The 27,243-nt window shown below is 45.0% G+C and overlaps 1 protein-coding gene across 2 annotated transcripts in view; it reads right to left on the bottom strand.

The window, feature by feature from the left end:
- Positions 1-27,243, bottom strand: part of CCT2 (chaperonin containing TCP1 subunit 2) — a 93,406-nt gene that overhangs the window by 63,424 nt on the left and 2,739 nt on the right. The window contains exon 1 of one of the 2 annotated variants that reach the window (XM_085855325.1): positions 10,847-10,891. The exons of the other annotated variant lie outside the window; for it this stretch is intronic. Within the exon in view, the coding sequence (XP_085711451.1) occupies positions 10,847-10,876 (30 nt within the window). The 5' untranslated portion in view covers positions 10,877-10,891. Of the gene's footprint in view, positions 1-10,846; positions 10,892-27,243 lie in introns of those variants that run through there. 2 annotated transcript variants of the gene reach the window in all.

Genomic DNA, 27,243 nt, shown 5'->3' on the forward strand with positions numbered 1-27,243 from the left:
CAAGTGTAGCATTTCATATTCACACCTGTTTTTGGAAATTCTTTGCAAGTCAAGTTAGACACCTTTTCTGGCATGTTGTCTTCATGTTTGTGTACAAATTGAAGTGTATTCGGTTGTCGGTTGAGCATTTCATGCACTCGGCCTATCCTACATATTTTCCTTCCACACTCTTGACACTGCTGTTGGACTTCCAGTGTCGAGATGTGGTATGAATTCCCGCCTTGTTCCACAACTTTTCTTTCTGTTATTGTAACTAGGTTCTCATTACCTTATGCTTCTCGAGAAGACCAGATTATCAGTTCCTCTTGTAGAGGTGAACTTGCCTACTGTCCCTCCAGATGCTGTGCAGCCCCATTGCAATATGATGGGTGTTCCTTCTCTTTGAAAGTATATACATCAGAAATTAAGTTTATGGAAAGGTTGATACCAGCTTACAGGACAGGCTAACCACAGCATCAGTCAGCCTGCATAGGCTTCAGAAGTCTTATTAATCGGCCCAAATCGGCCCACCCCCTCATGGGACAGCCTGTAAGCTCATCCACTGAGGAGAATCCACTCCACACTGTCAGTGGCCAGGTAGATTACGTTCCCCAATGAGTGGGCTGCTGCAGGTTAGCAGTGCAGCAGCTGACACTGCTTTATACAATCGGTACATCTGTGTTTGTCAGACTGAAACTAAGCTGGAATGCTTGTCAACAACATGCACATGCACAATATAAATGCAAATTACAGTTTCGTTCGTTTGCAAAAGACACAGAACCACCCAATGATAAATATCTTTATTTTATACACTAAATATTTAAACTTCACGATTAATTTCCAGACTGTAATTCAAAATCCTCATTAACTGTGTAATTGATAGAGAAGCAGGGTCAAGATGCATGGCAGGTACCTCGTTGGTCAGGACCCTTGTTGCAGCAAGTGGCATGGCTAATGGATTCAGCCACCATTGCAATTAAGAGGTGCGACTTGGATTATTATTTGAGTTTAAGATTTAAGGATACCTCACAATGCCAAATAAATATAAAACTAGAAGGGCACTCTTCGACGTCGCCATGTTGCAAATATGCCTCTGCCCACATTATCACATCATTACACAAACTTGTGTTTGTTTGATTTAAGACCCTGAACCAAGATTCAAAATATTAAATAATTGTGGCTGCCAGAACATGCGTCCGAGTCGGTTGAAAAAAAAAAAATAGGACCGCTGCACCTGCAGCTTATCTGGGCCCCGGCCTAATGTTGTTATCCAAATTTGGTAGCATTCTGACTAGTGGATCAGGAGAAGATTTTGGAAGGAATTTACGGGACCGCCATTTTGACACACTTCCGGTCATGTGATCGGCATGGCCTCCGCAATTTGACATCCGCACCCTGGCCTAATGTTGAAACCCAAATTTGGTAGCATTCTGACTGGTGGGTCTGGAGAAGAAGATTTTTGAAGAAATTTACTATGTCAGTCTTTTTGCCCTACTTCAAGTCATGTGACCGGAACGAGCTTTGCAATTCCTGTTACAAGTCAGGAGAGGAACGTTGCTGCCAAATTTTAGCCGGATCGGCCCAGCGATTTGGCCGGAGAAGTCGAAAAAGGAGACGGACGATGCACGATGACAATAACTTATCTGGAATGTAAATTCCAGATAAGCTAAAAAATATATTCCCCATGACTACAAGATCATAATTGTGACGTTTTATGTCGATTGAGGAAGTGGCTCAGAGAAAGAATATTTAAAAGATTTTCATTCAATCCAATATGGCTGCCAGTGACCTTTATATAATTCGTGAACCCCCTCGTATCCGCAAGGCTTGGGAACGTGTGGGTGAATTTTCCCCTCAATCTGTCAAACTGTTCTGGAGAAGAGGATTTTTAAAGGTTTTATTCTTCAAAAAATCAATGCTGCCAAACTATGGTACGAGTTCCCAGATAAATTTTTGTTCCTCATGGATAGGCGACCATACCTGCCAAGTTTCGCCTCGATCTGTTGAGCCGTTTTGCAGAAGAAGATTTTTGAAGGTTTTTATGTTAAAAACAACATGGCTGCCAAACCATACCTCGATCTTTTCGGCCATTTCAGAGAAGATATTTGAAGGTTTAAAAAAAACATAAAAATAATATGGCTGCCGAATCACGTGACCAATGACATCAGAAAAATTTTTGTGGACCATTTCATCCCTAGATAACCCTCAAAATTTTTCATACTGATCGGATGTGGCATTCTACATATGCAATTACGGTGTCATAACGAGGGCACCTATGACATCATTCAAAAAAATCACTCATTCCCCATAAGGAGTACTTGCAAAGTGCCAAGTTACAATTTTTTTCCTTGGTGTGGTTTCAGAGATACAGAGGTCCAAAGTTTTGCAGATTTTCCAATATGGCTCTCACACCACGTGACCCATGACGTCCTAATTATCATTAAAACATTCTACATGAGTAATCGCATCGATGGTGAAAATAGTCTCATTCCGACAAGTGATTGCGGAGAAAAACATGAAAGTTCTGTGCGGACAGACAGATAAGTAGATAGACAAACAAACAGACCCAAATGGAACACCCTCTCTGAACCATTCGGCGAGGGTAACAAAAAGGGAGCTCAGTGGGACAAAGGAGAGTGAGGAGCACGATCATGGGTACAGAAGAAATGCTACACAGGGAAGGGGCAGGTTGATGTGAGAATACAAAATGTCAAAACTACTAAAGTGAAGGTTGATGGGGAGATGGTGATTGAACACAAGTGGGGAAGAAGCAACAAGTGATGTATGTGCTTAGGATTTGTGATCACATCGTTTGATTTCACCAGAAAGCAAATTGAATAATCTAATTTACAACTGGAACAGAATTCCAATTCTTTCACTTTCATCTGATTTAAGGTTCTGTAAAAAAACCCTCAAAAATAGGGTCACACCTTCTTGGATATTTTTCTTTTGTTTGTGGAACTGCCTTCCAGAGACGATGCAATCAGAATTCCCTCTCAGGGCTTAAAGAAAGTGCTGCACCCTTCTCATTTTATTGCCAAATCACTACCTGGAATCTTTTCTACCCCCATTAACCTGAGTTAAACCAACCCTGTTATTTGCAGGTTACTGTGACCTCACCCCCAACTCCTCTTTTGTTGTTAGTCATTTCCCCTGCTTGCTGCATCCAGTTGTGGCCCCATCACTCCACTGCCACGACATTGCCTTTTTTTACCCACAACACCCCCCCACCCCCACTCCGCCCTCACCAGGTTCTCACCTGGTTTCTCCATGACCCTGACTTATAACATTAAATTCACATCTAAAATTTGGGTAGGTTCTATCATCTGTGGCATACCACTATGGCCAATATCTGAGATGTGTGTATTTACCTCTGCCACCGAAGGTGAAGGAGGTTATCTTTCCACCCCATTCTGTCTGTTTGTGTTCAGGACATCTCAAAAAGTTGTGGACAGGTTTGGTTTGTGACAAGGAAGAATTCATTCAATTTTGGTGAAGATCCAGATCCGGATCAGGATCCGACTACAATAATTTTTTCAGTGATTCTTCACCATTGAGAGATGTGGCTAAAAACGATATATAGAATATCTCAAAAAGTTGTGGATGGATTTGGACAAAACTTGGACAGATTCGGACAAAACTAGGTAGACAGGTTGGGTGTGTCACAAGGACGAATTGAGTTGATGTTGGTGAAGATCCAAATCCAGATCTGGAGACAAAAATTATTTATTTTCTAAGTGATTTTTCCCCATTGAGAGATGGAGGCCAAAAACGACATGTAGCACGATATCTCAAAAATGTATTGGACCCGATATGGTCTCGTGAATCAGCATTACATGGCGGAGGTATGTGCTCTACCAAGTGCCCTTCAAGTAGTTACAATTAAATACCAAACCCAAATCTCTCACGCGATCAACTTAAAGCATGTAATAGAAATTAAGCAACTTCTACGTCGTCAGCATTTTTGCGACATCATAAAAAAAAGTTTGTTGACAAAGGAGAAAAAAAAAATTGCATCTCCCAAATTCCACGAACAGCAAATGTCAATAAAACCACCTTGCCAGAAATTCAAGTCAAACAACACACCAGCTCGTATTCCAAATCCACGAAGCAAAATACACAGCAACCACAGACCGGCGTTCGCATAATCAACGGCGTATCAGTCCATCCATCGAGAACCTGAAATACCAGTCTATACCAGTGTACATAAAAGTTGACACCACTTCACCTCAAGAGCCAGAGTTCAAAACCATGTTGTGGCTTCACTGTAAAGGTAGCCATACCACAGAGCCCAAGAACAAAAAATATTTTCAAGTGGTCATCAGAGCTCATGTGAAATAAATATATATATATATATATATATATATATATATATATATATATATTTTGCAGTCCTACTGTATTAAACAAGGCAATTCCATGTATGTATTATGTATGTATGCATGCATGTATGTATATAACCTGATAATCATAAAAAATAGAATGGCACACGGCAGAGCACATACCTCCACCAAGCTGAACAGTTTACGTTTTGTATCTGACTGATAGGCCGGATCTGCATCCAGACATGAACCAAAATTTAATTGGCATGTTCTTGTCACCTACCCACTCATCCACCAAGTTTTGTCATTTGTCCAAAACGTTTTGAAATGTTGTGCGCTATGTATACTGCTTATCATTTTTGGGCCTATCTCTCAATGGTGAAGAATTGCTTTAAAAAATTCCCAGATCCGGATCTTCACCAAAATCTAATCAATTCTTCCGAGTAACACCCCCAATCTGTCGACCACCAAATTTTATTAGAATCCATCCACAACTTTTTGAGATGTCCTGCTCACAGACAAACAGAGAGGGGGTGAAAACAACCTCCATCCGCCTTCGGTGGCAGAGGTAGAAACAGGACTGGGCCGATCATCATCAAAATTTCTTATGTGTGTTATTACAGTGTCAGGTCATGAACACAAAAAACGAGAAGGGCACTCGGTGGAACCCATACCTCCGCCTCGTAATGCATGATCCACGAGAACATATCGAGCCCAATACATTTTTGAGATATCATGCTATATATCGTTTTTGGCCCCATCTCTCAATGAATGGGGAAGAATCACTTTAAAAAAAACTCTAGTAGGCAGATCCAGATCTTCACCAAAATTAAATTAATTCGTCCTTGTCACACACCCAACCTGTCCAACTTTCGTCCGAATCTGTCAACAACTTTTTGAGATATCGTGCTATACATTGGTTTCACCCTCTCAATGGTGAAGGATCTGAAAAGTTATCGGATCCGGATTCGGATCTTCACCAAAATCGAATCATTTCTTCCTTGTCACACACCGAAACTGTCCAGAAAATTTCATCTGGATCCGTTGACAACTTTTTGAGATATCCTGTAGACAGACAGACAGAAAGGGGTGAAAACATAACCACCTTCACCTTCAGTGGCAGAGGTAATAATCAGTTGAGAATCAAAAGGAACAATATGTCTACTTTACAATCAGCATACCATCCATCCATCCATTGGGACCATACTCTGCACAGAGCGTTGGTGCTGCCTAAGCAGTCTCCTTGGCTATTGGGCACAATCCTGGACGGGTCGCCACTCTGACACTATACCAGCATGCTGGCACTCATTTTGCCGACCTCGGAAGGATGACAGGTCGAGCTAACCCCACCGAGTATTAATTCAACAGCTGAGTGGGATTTGAACTCAGGACCCTAGGATCCCAAGCCCGCCACCCTAACCATGAAGCCAACACCAAGCATAGCACACCATTATGATGTTGAAAAGGGGGGTGGGATGTGAGGCAGAGGTGTGCAGTCCCACGAACATAATATTTTGTCGTATGATACACAATTTTCTGATTGCGTGTCATACAATTTTACTACAAGATTCTGATTAGATTAGATCTGTCTGTGTGCAGGATCTCTCAAAAAGTTGTGGATGGATCTGGACAAATTTGGTGGGCAGGTTGGGTGTGTGACAGCAATGACCTGATTAGATTTTGGTGAAGATCCAGATCTGACTACTAGAATTTTTTAACTGATTCTCACCGTTGAGAGATAGGGCCAAAAATGATATATAGTACGATATCTCAAAAAGTTGTTGACGGATTCGGACGAAACTTGGTGGACAGGCTGGGTGCGTGACAAGGACGAATTGATTCGGTTTTGGTGAAGATCCAGATCTGGATCTGGATACGAGACTTATTTAATTTATAAAAGTGATTCTTCACCATTGAGAGAAAGGGCCAAAAAAGATATGTTGCATATTTCAAAAATATATTGGGTCTGATATGGTCTCGTGGATCATGCATTACGTGGTGGAGCTGCACTCCACCGAGTGGCCTTCTAGTTTTTTTTAAGGGTGTTGTGATGCACACTGTTGTCCACCCATTTCCTCCTCGCATTCAGAGCACAATCAGACCGGCTCCCTCCTTTATGTCCGTCTCAACAAGTTAAAGCATGATGATCTTTATCCTCCACCATCGAAGATGGACAGAGGTTACTGTTTTCACCCCTGTCTGTTTGTTTGTGAACAGCATTACGGAAAAACTCCTGGACGGATTTCGACGAAACTTGGTGGGGGGATTAGGTGTGGTCCAAGGATCATGCCATTAGATTTTGGACTTGGTCCAGTCCAATGTGGCTGCTATGGCGGCCATTTTGAAAAAATATTTGAATTTTTGTTTTTGCATTTCTACATGTTTTAAGTGATTTCCAACCAAAAAAAAAAATTTCTTAGAGAAAAAAAAAAGAAAATTTTGCAACTTTTTTTCAAAAAAAATTATATTTTATTCGAAAAATATTTGAATTATTTTTTGCATTTCCACATGTTTTAAGTGATTTCCAACCCCCAAAAAAATTTTGTTACAGAAAAAAAGAAAAATTTTGCACCTTTTTTTTCAAAAAAAATTTCGATTTTATTTTTTGGGCATTTCTGCATGCATGTCGATCTAGTTTAGTTTATTCAATCGTGGTTCAGTAGAGTCTGATCCGTTTTGACCTGCAATGAATAGGATATCAGGTTCACTTAAGTGACCCAGCAGTATTGGTGGCGGAGGTTTTGCACTCTACCGAGTGCTCCCCCTATTTAACCTCCGCCATCGAAGATGGACAGAGGTGACTGTTTTCACCCGTGTCTGTTTGTTTGTTTGTTTGTTTGTGAACAGTATTACGGAAAAACTCCTGGACGGATTTCGACGAAACTTGGTGGGGGGATTAGGTATGGTCCAAGGATCATGCTATTCGATTTTGGACTTGGTCCAAAGTCCAATATGGCCGCTATGGCGGCTATTTTGAAAAAATATTTGAATTATTGTTTTTGCATTTCTACATGTTTTAAGTGATTTCCAACCCCCAAAAAAAATTTGTAGGAGAAAAAAAAAACATTTTGCAACTTTTTTCAAAAAAATTTCGATTTTATTTGAAAAATATTTGAATTTTTTTTCCATTTCTACATGTTTTAAGTGATTTCCACCCCCCCCCCCCCAAAAAACTTTGTTAGAGAAAAAAGAAAGAAATTTTGCACCTTTTTTTTTCAAAAAAATTTCGATTTTTTTTTTTTTTGGCATTTCTACATGCGCATCGATCTAGTTTAGTTTATTCAATCGTGGTTCAGTAGAGTCTGATCCGTTTTGACCTACAATGAATAGGATATCAGGTTCACTTAAGTGACCCAGCAGTATTGGCAGCGGAGGTTTTGCACTCTACCGAGTGCTCCCCCTTGAGTTTCCACTGTTATGATTGTCTTTTATTCCACCTCAGGAATCACCTCCCCCTTCCAAACCCTTTTGCTCTTTGTCTTTCGACCACTCCTTCAACATGGCAGACACCGCAGGCAATCCCCAAATATACAAGTGCACCCCCTCATCGCCCCACATCTCAGCATAACCTCAATTCCATAACCTTTCATTGAAACGCAATTCATTCCAAACAAGCACGTGTACCATTCTTTGACTTTCACAAAACAATATGTATACAAGACAAAAAGAACCGTTCATCATATTTGGTAATGTCGTCAAGATTTCTGCAAAAAGTCGAAACGCCGTGCATCTTTCTCTAAATGTCATTTTGCATCAGTCACAAGGTGAAATAATGTGAGAAAATAGGATCACGTTCAGTCTGCACCCATTACATAGTTACATTCAGCAAAACAAACATACACGGACAAGGACAAGGACACTGAAGCTTATCTGACATATCAAATTAACCAAATTGGAAGATCAATTAAAACAGACATTGTAAAGCACATGATTAGCAAGAGTACAATAGACAATGGGTATGGCATGGGAGATACAAGAGAATAACACTGAAGGATTGTTACCTTAATAAATGGAATGAAGTGTGTGAATTGATGGACATGTGCAGCAAAGACAAAAAGGGGACCAAAAGGATTGGAGAAAAAAACACCAAAAACAAACAACTTTTGACTTGCAGAAGAGGTTTTATATGTTCACGCCTGCCACCGAAGGTGAAGGAGGTTATGTTTTCACCCCTTTCTGTCTGTCTGTGTACAAGATCTCAAAAAGTTGTGGACGGATTCGGACGAAACTTGGACAGATTGAGCGTGTGACCATGACAAATTGATTCGATTTTGGTGAAGGTTAGACTCCGGATCCGGATACCAGAATTTTTAAAGTGATTCTTCACCATTGAGAGATCGGGCCAAAAACGATTTATTGCACGATATCTAAAAAATGTATTGCGCCAGATATGTTCTCGTGGATCAGGCATAACAGGGCGGAGGTATGCGCGCTACCGAGTGCCCTTGACAGACACACGCACACAGCCAGCCAGCCAGACAGACGCACGCACACAGCCAGACAGACGCATGCACACAGCCAGACAGACAGACGCACGCACACAGCCAGACAGACAGACGCACGCACACAGCCAGACAGACAGACGCACGCACACAGCCAGACAGACAGACGCACGCACACAGCCAGACAGACAGACGCACGCACACAGCCAGACAGACAGACGCACGCACACAGCCAGACAGACAGACGCACGCACACAGCCAGCCAGACAGACGCACGCACACAGCCAGCCAGACAGACAGACACGCACACAGCCAGCCAGACAGACGCACGCACACAGCCAGACAGAAAGACGCACGCACACAGCCAGACAGAAAGACGCACGCACACAGCCAGCCAGCCAGACGCACACACACAGCCAGCCAGACAGACGCACGCACACAGCCAGCCAGACAGATGCACACAGCCAGCCAGACAGACGTACGCACACAGCCAGACGCACACACGCACACAGCCAGACAGACGCACACAGCCAGACAGACGCACGCATACAGCCAGACAGACGCACGCACGCAGCCAGACAGACAGATGCACGCACACAGCCAGCCCGATGCACACACACACAGCCAGCCAGACAGACGCACACATACAGTCAGCCAGACAGATGCAAGCACACAGCGAGCCAGACGCACGCACGCACAGCCAGCCAGCGCACACACGCACACAGCCAGCGCACACAGCCAGCTGGATGCATGCACGCATACAGCCAGACAGACAGACGCACACAGCCAGCCAGACAGAGGCACACACCCAGCCAGACAGAGGCACACACCCTGCCAACCAAACAGAATCAAACAGCCACCCAGACAGACAGACAGACACAAACAGCCATACAGACACACACAACCATACAGACAGACGCACACAGCCAAACAGATGGACCTAGCCAGACAGACAGATGCACAGACAACCAGCCAGATGCACAGACAACCAGCCAGAAAGATGCACAGACAACCAGCCAGACAGATGCACAGACAACCAGCCAGACAGATGCACACAGCCAGCCAGACAGATGCACACAGCCAGCCAGACAGACAGATGCACACAGCTATACAAGCCATAGACAGACAAACAATGTACATCCAAGAAGTCATAAAGAGCTGCACACCAATGAGCTCATCCCATTTTCAAGTTGTCCCGTGAAGCACTTTATTGGTTTACAGCTCTTTGGGACTATTTTTACAATGCCCTTGTAATTGCAAGTTCCTAGTTCTTAGCTGGGGGGAATTGATTAGGTGAGAGAGAATTTATTACTCCTGCAAATTGCAGGCAAGAGATATCGTTAGGCATTCAACACATGCACATACATATATCATGTTACATCGTCTCTTTGCCAATGGACCATGGACGACAGCTTCTTGGTGCACACTCAGACATCCTTCATACAGCTGCGTTCAGAGGTTAAAATTACAAATGCTTCCCTCATGGGCTTGTCATTTCAAGTTCACTTGAACGTTTACTCAAATGAAGAAGTGCCGTCCATTTAAAACGATAAAGGTGTGAGAGCGAGAAAGGCAGTTGATCAGACACCTTGAACAACTGACGCTGGAAATGAATAACAGGCACAAACAATTCACAACCAACCTCAACCAACTGCACAAGGTAATTCTCATTGGTTAAGGGTACAGGAAGAATTAAAAAATAAAGAACAATTTTAAAAAAACCTTTCTGAATACATTTTACTCGTAATAATACAAAATAAAGTGTTTATAAAGATTTTTATAGAGCGAGTTAGTTGCTGACAATCTTGGCAGGTTGTGCATCATCGCACAAGTATGTGGTAACACCTATCGTTCGCATGCTGCACCAACAGTTGTACCACAATATCGCACATAATTTGCAGTATGTCAATATGCATGATGTGGAAAGACAAACAGCTCCTGCAGCTGGGATATTCAGTAACAAAGGAAAGTAAATAAAATAAAATAAAAAGAAGAATCAGCTTACACGCCAGTTTTTAGAAATACACGCGTCACTTAGCTTACAGAGACCCTCCCTATTGCACGCTCCCAGGTGCAAGCTCTGTTTGCTGAGCACAAACTGACCTTTTCACCATTACGACATCCCTCGTTCATCCCTCAGGCCTCCATTTTGACTTCGCAAAAACAAATGAACAAACAAAAGAAACAAAACACCCGTTGAGTACATTGGAGGAATTAAGGCAGAGATATGTAAAGAAGGAAAGGGTGAAGTAAAATTGCCTTTAAAACAACCAAAATGGTGGTTGTGAAGGTCATGGGTGAAGTTTCTGAACAAAGTAAAAATAGGAAACGAGGTAAAAACAAAATCCATAAATAAAACAAGAAAAGGTCAAGGATGGCTTTGAGCACGATTTCAAGAAACAACAACAAAAAAATGGAGACAGTTACCTTCTTTGTTCCATAGATATGTAAATAAATGAACAGATGGACAACCTTTTCATCCCTGCGGTATTATTCCACGAACACACTTTAGTGCTGCCTGTCTGACAGTAAGTAGCAAGCTGCTGTCCGTTTGAAATCCTGCTCACGGATCGGAAGGAATTGTGACCATGGGACAAGTGGCATGGTTGTGAATAGGTAAACCTGATAATGGGATTATGGGATTAAAGGTCAAGACTTGTACGAGAGAAAAAGATAAACTAGAATTGCAGACATTCATTTGCAAGCAAAAGCAATCAATGTCTTCCTCACACCTCCCCTCCCCAACCTGCCACCACCTCCCCCCCCCCAACCTGCCACCACCTCCCTACCCCCCCACCCATTCTCTCAACTGACCATTCCCGGATTCCCTCAAATTCAAAAGGAATTACTGGTCTACCTGTATCTGAAGGGGCGGTTCCAAATTATTATTGTAACAAGTCTTACCTGGGTTAGTTTAAATTATAAAGGCGAGATATAAATAAATAAATATTAAATACTTTGGTGACCAATTATGACCTTTGATCCCGGTGAAATTAAAAGAAAGACACTAAACCAATTCTTGCCTACATTTTTCTGCAGTGGCTGTTTCACAGCCGTACATGTTTGTGCCAGGCCTGGTCCGCATTGGAAAATTTTTGACGCATCCTGATAGGGCCTGTTTGGAAGTGCCTTTGCACCAAATCGCATCTCCATCGACTCAAATACAGGGGAATGGCAAGACAAACTGTGCATTTACATTTAGTTTCACATTTGACCCCATAAAATCAAAATGGAGGGGGAGAACAAAAAACAAAAAGAGGAATCGGGTCTGGTTGTAATGGGCCAAGGTAATTTGAAGGAGGTTGGCTCAGAAATGAAGGAATGATGCATGATTACAATTGTTGGTAAAGAAAGAAAAACATCGAACAAACCAGAAGGGCACTGGGTAGAGCACATACCTCTAAACAGATCCGGATCATCACCAAAATGTAATCAGTTTGTTCTCGTCACACACCCAACCTGCCCATCAAATTTCATCCGAATCCATCCACAACTTTTTGAAATATGCACGTCAACAAACAATCAAGAAGACGACGTCGTGCAGATTTTGCATGATACTTGCAAAATCCATAAAACAAATTTGACCTCAAAAATAATTAGTGGTTGAATTCAATGAGCAAATATACAAATACTCTTCAAATTTCAAATGAATGGAATATAAATTGAGGATTTTAGAAATACCTCCTTAGTTATTGACCATAGGCCTATGTTGATCTTTTGTTCAATGTTGACATAAAAAATATTTGGCTCGTTGAATTCAGTGACCTGAAATATAAATCCTCTTCAAATTTCAAGTCAATCGGATGAAAATTTAGAAAGCACTTAGAAAGACTACCTTAGTTGTTGACCTTGGGCCTATGTTGACCATTTGGTGGATGTTGATCTCAAAAATAATTGGTGGTTGAATTCAGTGACGCGATATGAAAATCCTCTTCAAATTTCATGTCAATCAGATGAAAATTGAGGATTTTAGAAATCTCGCCGAAGTTGTTGACCTTTGGCCTATGTTGACCTTTTGATCTATGTTGCCCTTAAAAAAAAACGTGGCTTGTTGAATTGAGCGACCTGAAATGTAAATCCTCTTCAAATTTCATGTCAATCGGATTAAAATTGAGAATTTTAGAAATCTCATCTAATTTGTTGACCTTTGTTGAACTTTTGACCTCAAAAACAATAGGCTTCTTCCTTATGACAAACGCGACCAAGTGATGAAGTTTCGTGAAGATCGATTTAAAATTGCGACCTGCAGGCGAAAAAGACAGACAGACAGACACAGAACAAGCCGGTGCGCGGACATGGGTAGTCGCCTACCCAATAGAACCTGACGCGATGGGCCCGTTCGATGGGGAATCACCTGAGGATTAAGCACAAGAAAATTCATGATTCTTGCTTCAAGGGTTAATGCTGCAGATTGTTTTTTTCGTTAAAATACCCCCACATTTAGAGGTTTTTCGGCCGTTGCTAGGCAACAGAGGGGTCCATAGCAACGGTTCTTTCTCACACATAACTAGGACATACCATGAACCAACCATACAAGTTTCATGTATATCTGACTCATAGTCTCTGAGATAAAACGAACTTCGTTTTTTTATTGTTTTCAACCAGGGTTCATTCAAAGTCTATCTTCTCCGACAGTTTTCATAGGATTCGGCTGGAAATTTTTGACAATATGGCTGAATGTACTGCCCACAGTTGCTCCTGGCCCGATTTTTGATTTTCGGGAAAATTTTTTTTTATGATTTTTCAAAAATTTCAAAGTCCCGTTGCTTGGCAATGGTGGTGTCCATAGCAACGGTTCTCATTTGCACACAATTATGTCATGGTATGAACCTACCCACCAAGTTTCATCGAAATCGCCATTGTATTAACGGAGCACTGGACCGAACAGACAGACAGACAGACAGACAAACAGACAGACAGACAGACAGACAAGCCGGTAGGCGACGAGGGATTCGCGAGGATCGAAGTGCTGGATACTATGCTTTGCATTCTGACAGATCCACCGACGAAGATTCATTGCCAAGACGTATTGGTTCACATACAATTGTTCCTCTGCCTGGCAAGATTTTTCCTATTGCGTATTTTGCCAACCGGCACTCCTCATAAAAAATGACGTTAAATAGACACGCTATTTTTGAAGGACTACCATTTGAAAAATAATCGGTTTGCTGGTTTGTGCTGTGGAGCCTCGCATTGCAGACACACGCGCATGAACACACACACACACACACACACACACACAAACTTCTCTCAATGCTCGTTTGACCACACCTCCTGAGCCACAATATTTTTCATAAACCACGCCCACTTTCCATAAGCCACGCCCACTTTCCGACGCCACTCCAACTTTTCATCAACCACGTCCACTTTCCCGAAGCTCTGCCCACTTTCCTAAGCCCCTCATAAAAAATGACGGTGAATAGACACCCCATTTTTGAAGGACTACCATTTGAAAAATAAAACTTCAATCAAAAATCGGCTCGAGTAAAATTTTCTAAATATCTCGAAGTGTTAAATTCCGAAGTCTCGTTTCTCTACATTCAAAACTGAAGGACAAGTATTGAAAATACTGTACGCTGTTTTTTGGCCGCTGCACAGCAACGGGTGGTTGCTCGGCAACGAAATTCAAACGCGCACATTCCCAGTATATTGTTGCGAATTCTGGCCCGTCCGGCGTGCGATCGGCCGCTTCACTCGAATGGCGACCGCGTCGCCCACCGGAACGGACAATTCAGTCGTGACCCTCTTGGAACTATCGCCAAGGAGCAAGTCACGGGTGGGGGTTTGACCTCACCACAACCCAGTCCGCATTCTACCCGCGCAAAATAGGGTGAATCGCCGAATGTCGATATACGTGAGTACTCGCACGGGTAACCTACCGAGGCGTTTTACCACGCCACAGGTCGACTCCGGACACGAACCGCTTAAGCGACACGTTCGATGCTACAGGGATAACCGAGCGGAGTTATCGTCGACCTTGACGGTGCATATTAGTTACCGGGTGTTTTAAACCCACTATCAATCCGTTACGTGATGCAAGATGGAGATTCAACAAAGGAAAGGACGAAGCAAAACGGGGGAACAATTGGACAAGCACATTTAATGCGCGACACACGGAAGCATGTATTTCCAGTCAGCAACAATTAATCATGCACGTATACAGAGGTAAGAACAAAAGCAAGAACGAAACGCAGAGCTACAACCGAATATAATAATTACACTGGCACTTATGCAGGTCTAAACTTGACAGACTGGCAAAACATTTACACAAAACCCAAAGAAACAAAAGTGGCGACTTCCATTTTTGCGCACCGAGTCCTTCTCCCGCGCCCTCAGCTTTCAGCTCCTCCGGTGTGGTGGGTGAGCTCATGCTTCGCGCCGGCACGTGTTGGCCGCTCTACGCCACGAACGGAGTTTTCGGCGCTATCTCTGTGCGGACGGAGGGGGGGGTGGGGGGGGGAAGAAACCGTCGATACTTGGGGCCGAGAGAGGGGAATGGCAGACGCTCCGTCCCACCAGCGTGGTCTCGGGACCGCATCGACTCCGACTGACCCTCCGACCAGGAACTCTCGAGAAGGAGCCTCCTCTCTCTCTCACCACACCATCATGTACAAACGGATCAAGCGCGCTCCGTCCCACCAGCAGACTCTCGGGACCACACTGACTCCGACTGACCCTCTGACCAGGAGCTTCCTCTCTCTCTCACCACACCGTCATGTACAAAGGGATCAAGCGTGCGCTCAACTCTCCTCGTCCGCCCCCTTTGTAAGCCAGGGCTCCACCCTGTCGCTCCGCCCCGTTCTTCGCTCCACCCCCCTTCGAGGTGTTTCGAGAAAGGTCTTGACAGGGGGCGTTCCTCCTCCCTGATCGCGTCACACCGCGCATCCACCAATCGGGAGCGAGCTGCCCCACCCCTCCCCCTTCTCACCAAGCACGACGACCATCAGGCTGGAGATTCAGGCGGGAGAAATTCGGGCGGAAGATTCCGGCGGGAGATTCAGGTGGGAGACCTCTCCCCCAGGCTCCCGCAAGAACCTTCAGTGCACAATCCCGCGTCCTCACCCGTCCCGCGGAGATCGTGGCCGCGCGGTGGATGTAGGATGGCGTTCCTAAGGTGGGTGGTGGCGAAGATGGTGGTGGGGAATGTTTTGAAGGTGACGTCGTGGTGTGAATGGCGCGGTTGTTGAGATGTTGGTTGTGGAGAGGTTGGTGGAGATGGTTGGCATTGTGGCTGCACCAAAATCACGACAGCAAAAGAAAAACGGCTAACGAAAGCGTCGCAGCCCGAATGAATCACACATACAGTGGGGAGAACAAGTATTTGATACACTGCCGATTTTGCAGGTTTTCCCACATACAAAGCACGGAGAGGTCTGTAATTTATATCATAGGTACACTTGAACTGTGAAAGACAGAATCGAAAACAAAAATCCTGAAAATCACATTGTATGATTTTTAAATAATTAATTTGCATTTTATTGCATGAAATAAGTATTTGATACATCAGAAAAACAGAACTTAATATTTGGTACAGAAACCTTTGTTTGCCCTTACAGAGATCAGACGTTTCCTGTCGTTCTTAACCAGGTTTGCACAGACTGCAGCAGGAATTTTGGCCCACTCCTCCATACAGATCTTCTCCAGATCCTTCAGGTTTCGGGGCTGTCGCTGGGCAACATAGACTTTCAACTTCCTCCAAAGATTTTCTATTGGGTTTAGGTCTGGAGACTGGCTAGGCCACTCCAGGACCTTCAGATGCTTCTTATGGAGCCACTCCTCAGTTGCCCTGGCTGTGTGTTTCGGGTCGTTGTCATGCTGGAAGACCCAGCCACACCCCATCTTCATTGCTCTTGTTGAGGGAAGGAGGTTGTTGGCCAAGATCTCGTGATACATGGCCCCATCAATCCTCTCCTCAATACGGTGCAGTCGTCCTGTCCCTTTTGCAGAAAAGCATCCCCAAAGAATGATGTTTCCACCTCCATGCTTCACGGTTGGGATGGTGTTCTTGGGGTTGTACTCATCCTTCTTCTTCCTCCAAACACGGCGAGTGGAGTTTAAACCAAAAAGCTCTATTTTGGTCTCATCAGACCACATGACCTTCTCCCATTCCTCCTCTGGATCATCCAGATGGTCATTGGCAAACTTCAGACGGGCTTGGACATGCGCTGGCTTGAGCAGAGGGACCTTGCGTGCGCTGCAGGATTTTAATCCATGACGGCGTAGTGTGTTACTTATGGTTTTCTTTGATACTGTGGTCCCAGCTCTCTTCAGGTCATTGACCAGGTCCTGCCGTGCAGTTCTGGGCTGATTCCTCACCTTTCTCATGATCATTGAGGCTCCACGAGTTGAGATCTTGCATGGAGCCCCAGACCGAGGGAGATTGACTGTTATCTTGAACTTCTTCCATTTTCTAATAATTGTGCCAACAGTTGTTGCCGTCTCACCTTGCTGCTTGCCCATTGTCCTGTAGCCCATCCCAGCCTTGTGCAAGTCTACAATTTTGTCCCTGATGTCCTTAGACAGCTCTCTGGTCTTGCCCATTGTGGAGAGGTTGGAGTCTGATTGATTGAGTGTTGACAGCTGTCTTTTCTGCAGATAACGAGTTCAAACAGGTGCAGTTAATACAGGTAATGAGTGGAGAATGGGAGGGCTTCTTAAAGACAAAACTTACAGGTCTGTGAGAGCCGGAATTCTTACTGGTTGGTAGGTGATCAAATACTTATTTCGTGCAATAAAATGCAAATTAATTATTTATAAATCATTCAATGTGATTTTCAGGATTTTTGTTTAAGATTCCATCTTTCACAGTTGAAGTGTACCGATGATAAAAATTACAGACCTCTACGTGCTTTTTAAGTGGGAAAACCTGCAAAATCGGCAGTGTATCAAATACTTGTTCTCCCCACTGTATTCCCTCTAAACAACGGATGTGGGCTCACTACACATGAACCTATCGATATATCTAACCTGGTGACCTTTCTGGTGAATTGCAAATTTCCACAACCGTAACCCTCCCCCCCTCCCCTTTTTACACACTCGTCCCGAGTCGTCAAATTCTCGTGTGCCATCATGTGTAGTTCTTCCCTAATTCGTTTTACCTTCGGATGCCTGAGTGCGACATTCAGTGTATTTGTGTCCCCAAAATAAATAACCTGATATGAGGGCTGAGTAACTCACTAACAAACCCACTCGTTCAGACGACTTAAATAAAATTGCCGGCGCTTGACTGACATGCCGGGGCCGTACTCATTTACAATACATCTTAACTTACAAAATTTATACCAAACCATGGCCCAGGATCAATGGACTCTGCAAAGAGAAAAGCAGTTAGCAGGGAGCCAGGCTGCTCGCATGCAGTCTCTGGCTCAGGGAATGCAGGTGTGGGGAACATGGCCAGCTGCTCACACACAGTCCAAGACCTCCCCCTTTTTTACAGGGACGCAGTGAACAAAGGCGCATGAGCTGCGCAAATGCAGTCTCCGTGCCAGCTCAAGTGACACACGCAATGAAACGCAACGAATGTATGGATGGATGGATGGATGAATGGATGGATGGATGGATGGACGCAAACACGGTACACGGGCTGCCACTGCAGGCCCGTGTTGTGGCTTCCAATAGGGCAGTCCTTGCAACTTTGCGCGTCGATCCTGGCGCACATGGAAATGAACAAGGGGCGGGAGCAAATCAAAACATAACGGGGGCTGGTAAACGTGGGCAGCAGGCATGGCATGGCAAAGGTGGTCAGGCAAACACAGCCTGCAGAACAAGGCCGCTGCAGGCAAACACAGCCGGCAGACGATCCGACCGGCACAGGCCTTGAAGAACAGCTGCAGACGATCCGGCCGGTACAGGCCTCGCAGCAAAACAAGTCAGCAGATGAAGTTGGCCGGCCTCTCGCCGTACAGTGCAGGTTGGTGGAGGGAGTGCGGTGGTGCTGGCCACTCTAAAGGCAGGCTCGGACCTACCTATGGTCTCCCTCCCACCTATCGCCTTTGCCTGCTCACTGTCCATACCCACTCCCTTAATTTGTACAAACCCAATTTAGCCCCAACTTATTTTTTTTGTTGTTTTTATTTTTCCATTCACTTCCCCACTACTATAACTCGTCCCCTCACCCTTTATCGTCTTTGTTCGGCTAACCTATCCTGTCACCTAGCCTACTCCCAACCCCTACGTTCCCTTCCTGGAGGGGAATAAGGGAGAGCAAGCGACCTGTGTCGAGGCCCAACTCAAGCCTCAAGATGGCCTCCTCAGAGTTCAGCGATCTTTACCAAAAGTGGGTCCAGCGGCCCACAACGAGAGCGAAGGGATGGATGGTGTGGAACGGTACACTTCCTATCTACCCGAACCATTAACTCTTAAACTACCCCAGGGCTTTCAACACGCGCCTCTCGCTTAAGCTATCGGTTCTAACAACCAAGATTCCCGTCGCCTGTGTTGGTGTCCTCGCAAATTCGGGGCCATGCCCTCACACGGTCTCACGGCTGGGACGCGTGGCTCCCTTGGCAGGAACTACCCTCTGCCAATTCCTCAATGATGGCACCCCCGGGCACTACACTGCCTCCGAGCCTACCAGCTCCCTAAACACCGGGGAGTGCCCTCCATGGCAACTCCCCTGAAACGCTCACGTGGCAGGCTGGCTTCCCGGGCCCCTTTCCGAGGGTCACCCGTGCCCACAACACTGCCCACGCAGCCAATGGCGCCCCAGGCCCCCGCATCATGCAGGCGCACCCGTGCCCACTATGCTATCCCGGCCCCCCATGGGCCCTTGGCCTATCACGGCCGACTCGCCCGGTGCCCGGGGTACCCACTCAGCGATACTCACCGTTCGTAGCCACGCTCCCAGCCCGTCAACAGGGCTCCTGCAACCCTCCAAACGGGTATCAAGCCTACTTTCCCACCAACAACAAAACGACTTCCATTTTGTCAATTTGACTAACCCAGCTAACTCACTCTACTCTGACCCGGGGTCCCTTGGGTGGGAATCACTCCTCCCCCCAATCACTCATCGCACCATGCATTCCCCATTCACTCCATACACACAGGCTTGCTGGCCTCACTCACTCAACACGTACATTTTCCATTCCATTTCACTCCATCGTTGAACTCTGCCATTCTGCTCACTAAATCCCCTAACTACCTCGTGCTCCCACTTCGTCCCTTACACTACAGCACGTTCCTTTTAACACTACGTAGCTAAGCTAGTCCCCTCTACACATCCAAAGTCTGCCACTGTACTCAAATCCTTTTCCATTCCCCATCCTAAATCTGCACTGGATCCCTCAAACAATCCATTCCACGGGCTCCATGAGGACTTACCCCTGCCCCATGAAGCCGGTCTAGCTAAGCTAACCCTTCCCCCTCACTAGTTCCTTCCTGTGCCCAGGTCAGAGGGGTCTTCCACCCTCTGCCCAGGAATCCTGTTCACCCGAAAGCGAGGCTTTCTTTGTTCAACTTTATTTTTTTTCCTCGCACAGCACCAGCGCGGCAACTCGCAACCTGCGCTCTTTTACGTGACGTCATGGCAGCTGTTAATACACCTCGTCCCTCTTGGACGGTACCATCCGGCAGGGATTCACCCTCCTGCCGGATTCCAACCACATGTGCAGCCATGACGTCACCCTGTGCATCAAAAACAAGCCTCACGTTTCGAGGGGTTCCCCACAGGAACACATGTGCTCTGCCTGTCAGAGCTTCACACAAGCTCACGTGGAGAACTCATCCGTTCCGAATCCGTAATCCTGCCGAACCTTTATCCGTCGTGGGATCGGCAACATCGACCGCGGGCGTTTCTGGACCGGGCTTCACTCCCGCAAGCGCGCACATGGCGGCCTCATGCGTTGCACAGCACGGACCCCGAGCGCGCTGCCGTGCAAATCCGGCACGGTCCCTAATAAAACTACGGCCGCTACCCAGCCTTTCTCTCTCTGTCACCGTCGTCTCCGTCGCACTCTCGCGCTCAAGCTCCCTGGTGCCACGAGGCTCACACACCTCGAGAAGGCATTCACACCAGGAGACGCGGCTGCATGTTCGCGCATGCCCACCGTCATCTCCCTCACATACAGCTCTCTCACACACATGGTCTCTCTTGCAATCGGCCGTTCACTCACGCGCACCATACCACTCACACACGCGGTGACACTCACGCGCGGTGTCTCACTCATACACAGGCTTCCACTTACACCCGGAGTGCTGGGAGGCATGCACTCCGGCACACTCGCAACCACACCACTCACACACGGGGGCGCACTCACACCTTTCACCACACACACCGGGACAATCACACTGGGGAATCGGGTCACCTCTCGGGCTCCCGGGGCCTCCATACCCCTCAAGCTTCGTGTGCACTTGTCCACAGCACTCGCCCCCTCTAACTCGCTTGACACGACCGAACACACCTGGTCGAGATCAGCTTCAAGGGAGAATAGTGTCTCCCTTCGTTCCCGAAGGAGGCTATCCAGCTGCTTGCACCGGGTCCCCACACAGTCCGCCCGCTCACCCTCATGGTCCTCCACTACCTCTGTGTGTATGCTCGTTTTTCACTCCGTCTTTATCGTGTAGTTTCTCCTCTATTTTTTCTATCTCCCATGTCTCTATACATTTTCTCTCCTTATTCCTTATTTGTTTCTTCCTGGTTCCATTTTCCTTCCCATTTGAGTCGTTCTTCCTCTCGGAGCCCCATTAGCCATTTGTTATCCTTCCGGAGTTTTTCCATCTCCGTGGATGCCAATTTTGCTTTCTCCTCGAGTTCATTAATTTCAATCTCATTTTGTTTTTGTTTTCTATCCCAGTCTCTCACGTTCTTTACTCTCCAATCTCATTGTTTCTTTCAATTGGCTCATCTCCTTTTGTTGTTTCGTTCGTTGTTCTTCCATTATCTCTGTGTACCTCAACCTTGCTTTCTCCTTAAGTCATTCTTGTCCTTTTTGTTTCATTCCTTGTTCTTTCATGATCTCCGCGTACCTCAACCTTGCTTTCTGTTTTAGTTGTTCTTTTCTTTCTTTCTTAATTTCTTTCACCTCGTACCTTATCTCCCTCGTGCATGTCTCCGTCACCCCAATTAATTTTTTCCTCTCGGTCACCGTCACTGTTGCTTCCTCCGTCACCCTTACGCTTCTCGCCCAATACGTCCCCCGAATTATTTTGTCCCCACCCGCCTCCATTGTGGGCCTGACAGCCGTTGCACCCCCCCCCCCGGCTCATTCGTCCCAGAACGTGGCGGCGCCATTATGCCTGCCTGCAGACATTGCCCCACTTGCCGCCTATCGCCCCGCAGTGCCCGCGCATCGCTTATGAATGCTTGTGTGTCAAGCCCAGTCCGGGCGGAACTGGTCTCCGGACGCGTCCGGGCGGAACTGGTCTCCGGACGCGTCCGGGCGGAACTGGTCTCCGGACGCGTCCGGGCGGAACTGGTCTCCGGACGCGTCCGGGCGGAACTGGTCTCCGGACGCGTCCGGGCGGAACTGGTCTCCGGACGCGTCCGGGCGGAACTGGTCTCCGGACGCGTCCGGGCGGAACTGGTCTCCGGACGCGTCCGGGCGGAACTGGTCTCCGGACGCGTCCGGGCGGAACTGGTCTCCGGACGCGTCCGGGCGGAACTGGTCTCCGGACGCGTCCGGGCGGAACTGGTCTCCGGACGTGTCCGGGCCGAAGTTTGTCTCATAGCGTGAGGTCGCGCAGGTGTCCGAACATGCACGTGCATGCACACTTGTTTTTTTTGTCCGTGAATTCACACTTTCTGTTGCGTGGTGTCGAGCAGGTGACTGAACTACAAGCGTTATACCTCGTCATTCACAGCACCTTCCATCACGTTCACTCAGGAGTTCCATCATACTCGGCACTGAAATCACATGAAAATATGTGTTTGAACAATGTCGCTTCGCTGAATATGGATACAGGGATCATCTTCTTCTTTTTAAGTTTTATGGTGTTTTAGAGCCATACATCACAGGTGATACATCACAGGTGATGAATGCTGTGGTCAAGTTTCATCAAAATCATGTGTGTAGTTTCAAAGGAGAGCAAATACCTATTTTGGGGAGTCAACCCCCCCCCCCACCCTGCTCCCCCCATAAATCCACATAATGAGCGGAGATTTTGATGCAGTCAATACACCTTCGTTCGGCATCAGATATGAAGCTTGTGGCCAGGTTTCATCAAAATTACATGTTTGGGTCAAGTGATAATGACTGAAGTGTTTACTGATTGGCTGACTGACTCACCTAAGGACACTGCTCGATTGCATAAGCTCACCGGACTAAAGTCCAGGGGAGCTAAAACTTATAGTATCCGAATGCGGATCTCCACCAAAATCGAATCAATTCGTCCTGTCACACACCCAACCCGCCCACCAAATTTCATCCGAATACGTCCACAACTTTTTGAGATATCCTGCACACAAACAGAGACAAGGGTGAAAACATAACCTCCGGCCACCTTGAGTGGGCGGAGGTAAAAATTCAAATTTAAAATGTCTTTACAAACCTGAAATTCTAGATTACAGGTTTATTAAAAGTGCAATAACTTTAAATGATGCGAAACAAAATACATTCCACGATTTTCACTTCAAAATTGTATCAGCCCAGGGAGACTTGACCAACATTGATATTTTTAGTAAGTCTGAGAACAAAGATCAATGCAATTCAGTTGGGGCTTCTCATAATACTCTGTATTAAAAAGCCATTGTGGGTGGATTTTGACATTACATGACAAAGAAAGATATCAAAACGAAGAAGGCAACAAGGAAAGACGCGACAATCAAAACAAAAGCCAACAAAAGACAACGCTAAGTGATCAGTTTTTCCACTTGGGTCTTCACAAATGGACTCAATTTGCTGCTGATCTAGTGCCATTCAACTCTCTCTTTAACCCCTATTGCATCTGCCCAGCTCCATTTAACTTGTCTCATCACATCTTCACAAAAGCCTCCATCTCACCGTTTGCCTTGAAAAGGTACAAAAAGGACTGGGAATTTGATCAAGCTGAGTTGGCCTAACCTGCAGTCTATCTCTTTAGTGAAGAAATGGTCGTTTCAGAGAATAGAAAAAACAGAGGCATTTGCATCATAACTTAGAAAATACCACAAAAACCTTCTCCAACATCACCTACCCACCCCTCCCTGCCTCTTACTCAATTCAACCCCCATCAGCAAGGTGCCTTTATTATCTTTGCCACCCAAGATTGATGGAGGTTATGGTTTCACGACTGTCTGTCTGTCTGTGTCTGTGAACAAGATATCCTAAAAGGTTATGGACGGATTTGGACAAAACTTTGTGGACAGGTTGGGTGTCTGACAAGGACGAATTGATTTGATTCTGGTGAGAATCCGGATCCAGAGGAATCATTTTAGAGGGATTTCAATTCAATATTTTGTGCCAGCATTCAAAATTGAGATTCACAGCGACGCTTATCCAAAGAAGCTAGGATCGACGCGAGTGGAGCATTGGCTGTGCTCACGCTCCGGTTACAGACGATAACCCCTGTGCATTGAATTGTGGTTCATTATTTAGATGGACTGTTTTCCCGTATCAAGTCTTTGCAAATGGACATCCGTGAATTCCGTCCATTTTTCAAGATAGCAGAAAACAACCGGCTCCATATTGAGATTTGATCCACAATTTTAGGACATATGGATGTTGGTGAGGTTTTGTGAAAAACAAGGAAAATTATTTGCTGCACAAAGTACCAGAAGATGAACTCAAAAAAAAGTCACCATATTCTAGTCTCGTGGGGTTGGCCAAGAAATAGAAGCAAAGTAGAAGAACGGTTGACACAGTAACATTTAATAAAAGCGGTTATGTTGAGTGGCGAAGAATGAGATTGGAAGGAAAGTGGAAAATGGCCCAGTTCAACAAGTGGAAAGGAGTTTGAAGGAATTCACTTAATGTAAGGAGTGTTGTGGATGGTGTCAAAAGAGGTACAGTAGTATAAATGGAAATTTGAGAACAAAGGTTGGTTTGTTCACATTTAATGTGGAGATCAATCATTTACAGGAAAGGATTAACAACAAAAGAAAGTCAGAGTTCAGAATTTCATTCAGAAAAGGCCAAAGATATTTGCTGTGTTGTAGACATGAATTGTTAGAGGCATCAGGATATGAATTAGCCGTTAGATCAAAAATAAAGTCAGCCTGAAACTAGAGTACATAGAACACCTCACCCCGTGCAGTCTTGAGAAAAGAGAGAACATGAGGCGGGGTCAGCGAGCAGCAAGTTTGATTGGTCGAGATGGTGTAAAATGCCATAATATTTTGGCCAAGTACTGCTAAAACAGAAGGCTTTTGAAAGTGCAAAAAAGGAGGTTTGTGTTCTCCAGTATTTAAAAATATAATAAAACTGAAATAAAATAAAGATTTTAAAGGTCGTAGAAAAAGAAAATTCCGGAAGTTTACCGCCGTTGATGCAGTGTCTTTTACATCACCTTATTTAACACGTCACATTCGTTCTTCGTACCTGTTGTTGTGTCCTTTATGAAGGACTTAAAAGCAGTAAGTGTCTTGTTTGTAATGATTTTTAAAATTTTGTTAAAAGCAGTAAGTGTCCTGTTTGTAATGATTTTTTAAATTTTGTTTGACTGCCGGACAAGCAGACAGAATTAAAAAAAATAATCTCACTCCTCTCTGCACATGCGTGATCAGGACAAATTCAAAACCAAAGTACTGCTTAACTACAGGTTTGTTTTCCAATTCATGTTCAAAATATAACATTCAATTTAAAAAAGTTGTTCCTCAATCATAAACTGACATTTGTAGACAGGTAAACAGACAGAGGTAAACAAAGTGAACCAATTGCTTAATCCTGATCTTTGCATCGTATGCATGGGGTAGTAGGTGGAGACAACTGTGTAAGCATCATGAAGCAGAGAAACATTCTCATGATGTGCAAAATTTAGAATCTATAAAGCCTGATTCAGACACGCATTGATGTATGGAAGCAAACAACCGGCGATGCAGATCAAAGACTTTAAAAAAATAAAAATAATGGAAAGGACAGTTGAGAACGATACGGTGGATGGAGTTTGTTTAAACAAAAGAATTCTGAGCTCAGAAATCAGGAATAAAATAAAATAAAAATCAATACCAGTGAAGAAGAACTTAGCAAGAGAAGACATGGTTAGTCGAGATGATGTAAAATAGCGTGTTATGTGCAATGAAGGTCACATGATAAAACTGTGAAAGCAATAAAGTTCATGGTAGTAATCACCAACCAATGAAAATGGGTAAATGGGATCTTGGTGGTCTCACAAAAGGCTAATGGGTTGATGCAAACCACCAAAACTTTGACCAGTATTTAAAGCAATTTTTTTCTAAGAATGCTCCCCACAACCCACCTAAAAATGGAAAATGTAAACTTCCACAAAAGTGCTACCAAAATCATGTTTTATCACAAGTGGGTCATAAGGGATGTGCAAAATTAAACAACAACCAAAGTTTTAAAAGTGTGGCATGCATTTTCATTTCATACTCAGTGGCCCTATTGCACGCACGCACACACACACACACACACACACACACACACACACACACACACACACACACACACACACACACACACACACACACACACACACACACACACACACACACACACACACACACACACACACACACCAAAATGTGTGCAGCGTGATGAACACAACCCCGATCTCCAACGGACAGAAAGTCCTGCGCAAGCACACAAAAAAGGTCACCTCCGCCCCGAAGGCTTCAGCCCGTTGACTTGTGTCAAACAGATGAGATTCAATGGTAAACATTTGGTTAAACATCAAAAGAAGCTGCCATCTGGATTTCTGGCTTATTTACCCTCATCAGGATGGCATACTGTATAAACATCCAACCAATAACACCATAAGAGTCAGGAGGTAAGTTTGAAATTTAAATGAAGAATGTGGTCATCATTGGTTAGATATTTATACGGCATGCAGTCCTGATGAGGGTAAATAAGCCTGAAATCCAAACCCCGGGCCATACCAATATCTTTATTTGAATAATTTTCAAGAATTTGTGGTACACTGACTTGATATCTTGAGGCTATCTTTCTCAATTTCACCACAATCTTTTTTTTTTTATAAAGTAATGTCACTGAAAAAATATTCAGAGTTTAAGCTCCGACACTGTTGTTTTTTTCAACTCTGGAATATAAGCTTTCATTTCAAATAAAGTTTGGTCAAAGCAAAGGAAGTTCATTTTTGAGTTCATTTGAAACAAAGCCGCACCAACTTACATGCCACAGGCCTAAGTCTATCTCTGAAGTGTGCTTCCACAACTGTACATCCCTTTACTCACTTCAAATGACACCACAACTAACTACTTGTGAGAAGGCCGAATGCCTCAATTCTGTGTTTGCTTCCAAATTTTGTGTCCCCCAAACTGCTCCGAAACTCTGTGTCTTTTGCACCTGATAAGGTGGAAAAGTTTCTGGCAACCCTCAACTCAGATTCTGCAAATGGACCAGATGACAGCTTATACGCCAACCTGCTCTGCTGCTGCTCCGTCCATCTTC

This window comes from Eptatretus burgeri, chromosome 14, assembly GCF_056783735.1.
Source record: "Eptatretus burgeri isolate ZD-2024b chromosome 14, Ebu_testis_v1, whole genome shotgun sequence".
NCBI classification, from domain to species: Eukaryota; Metazoa; Chordata; class Myxini; order Myxiniformes; family Myxinidae; genus Eptatretus; species Eptatretus burgeri.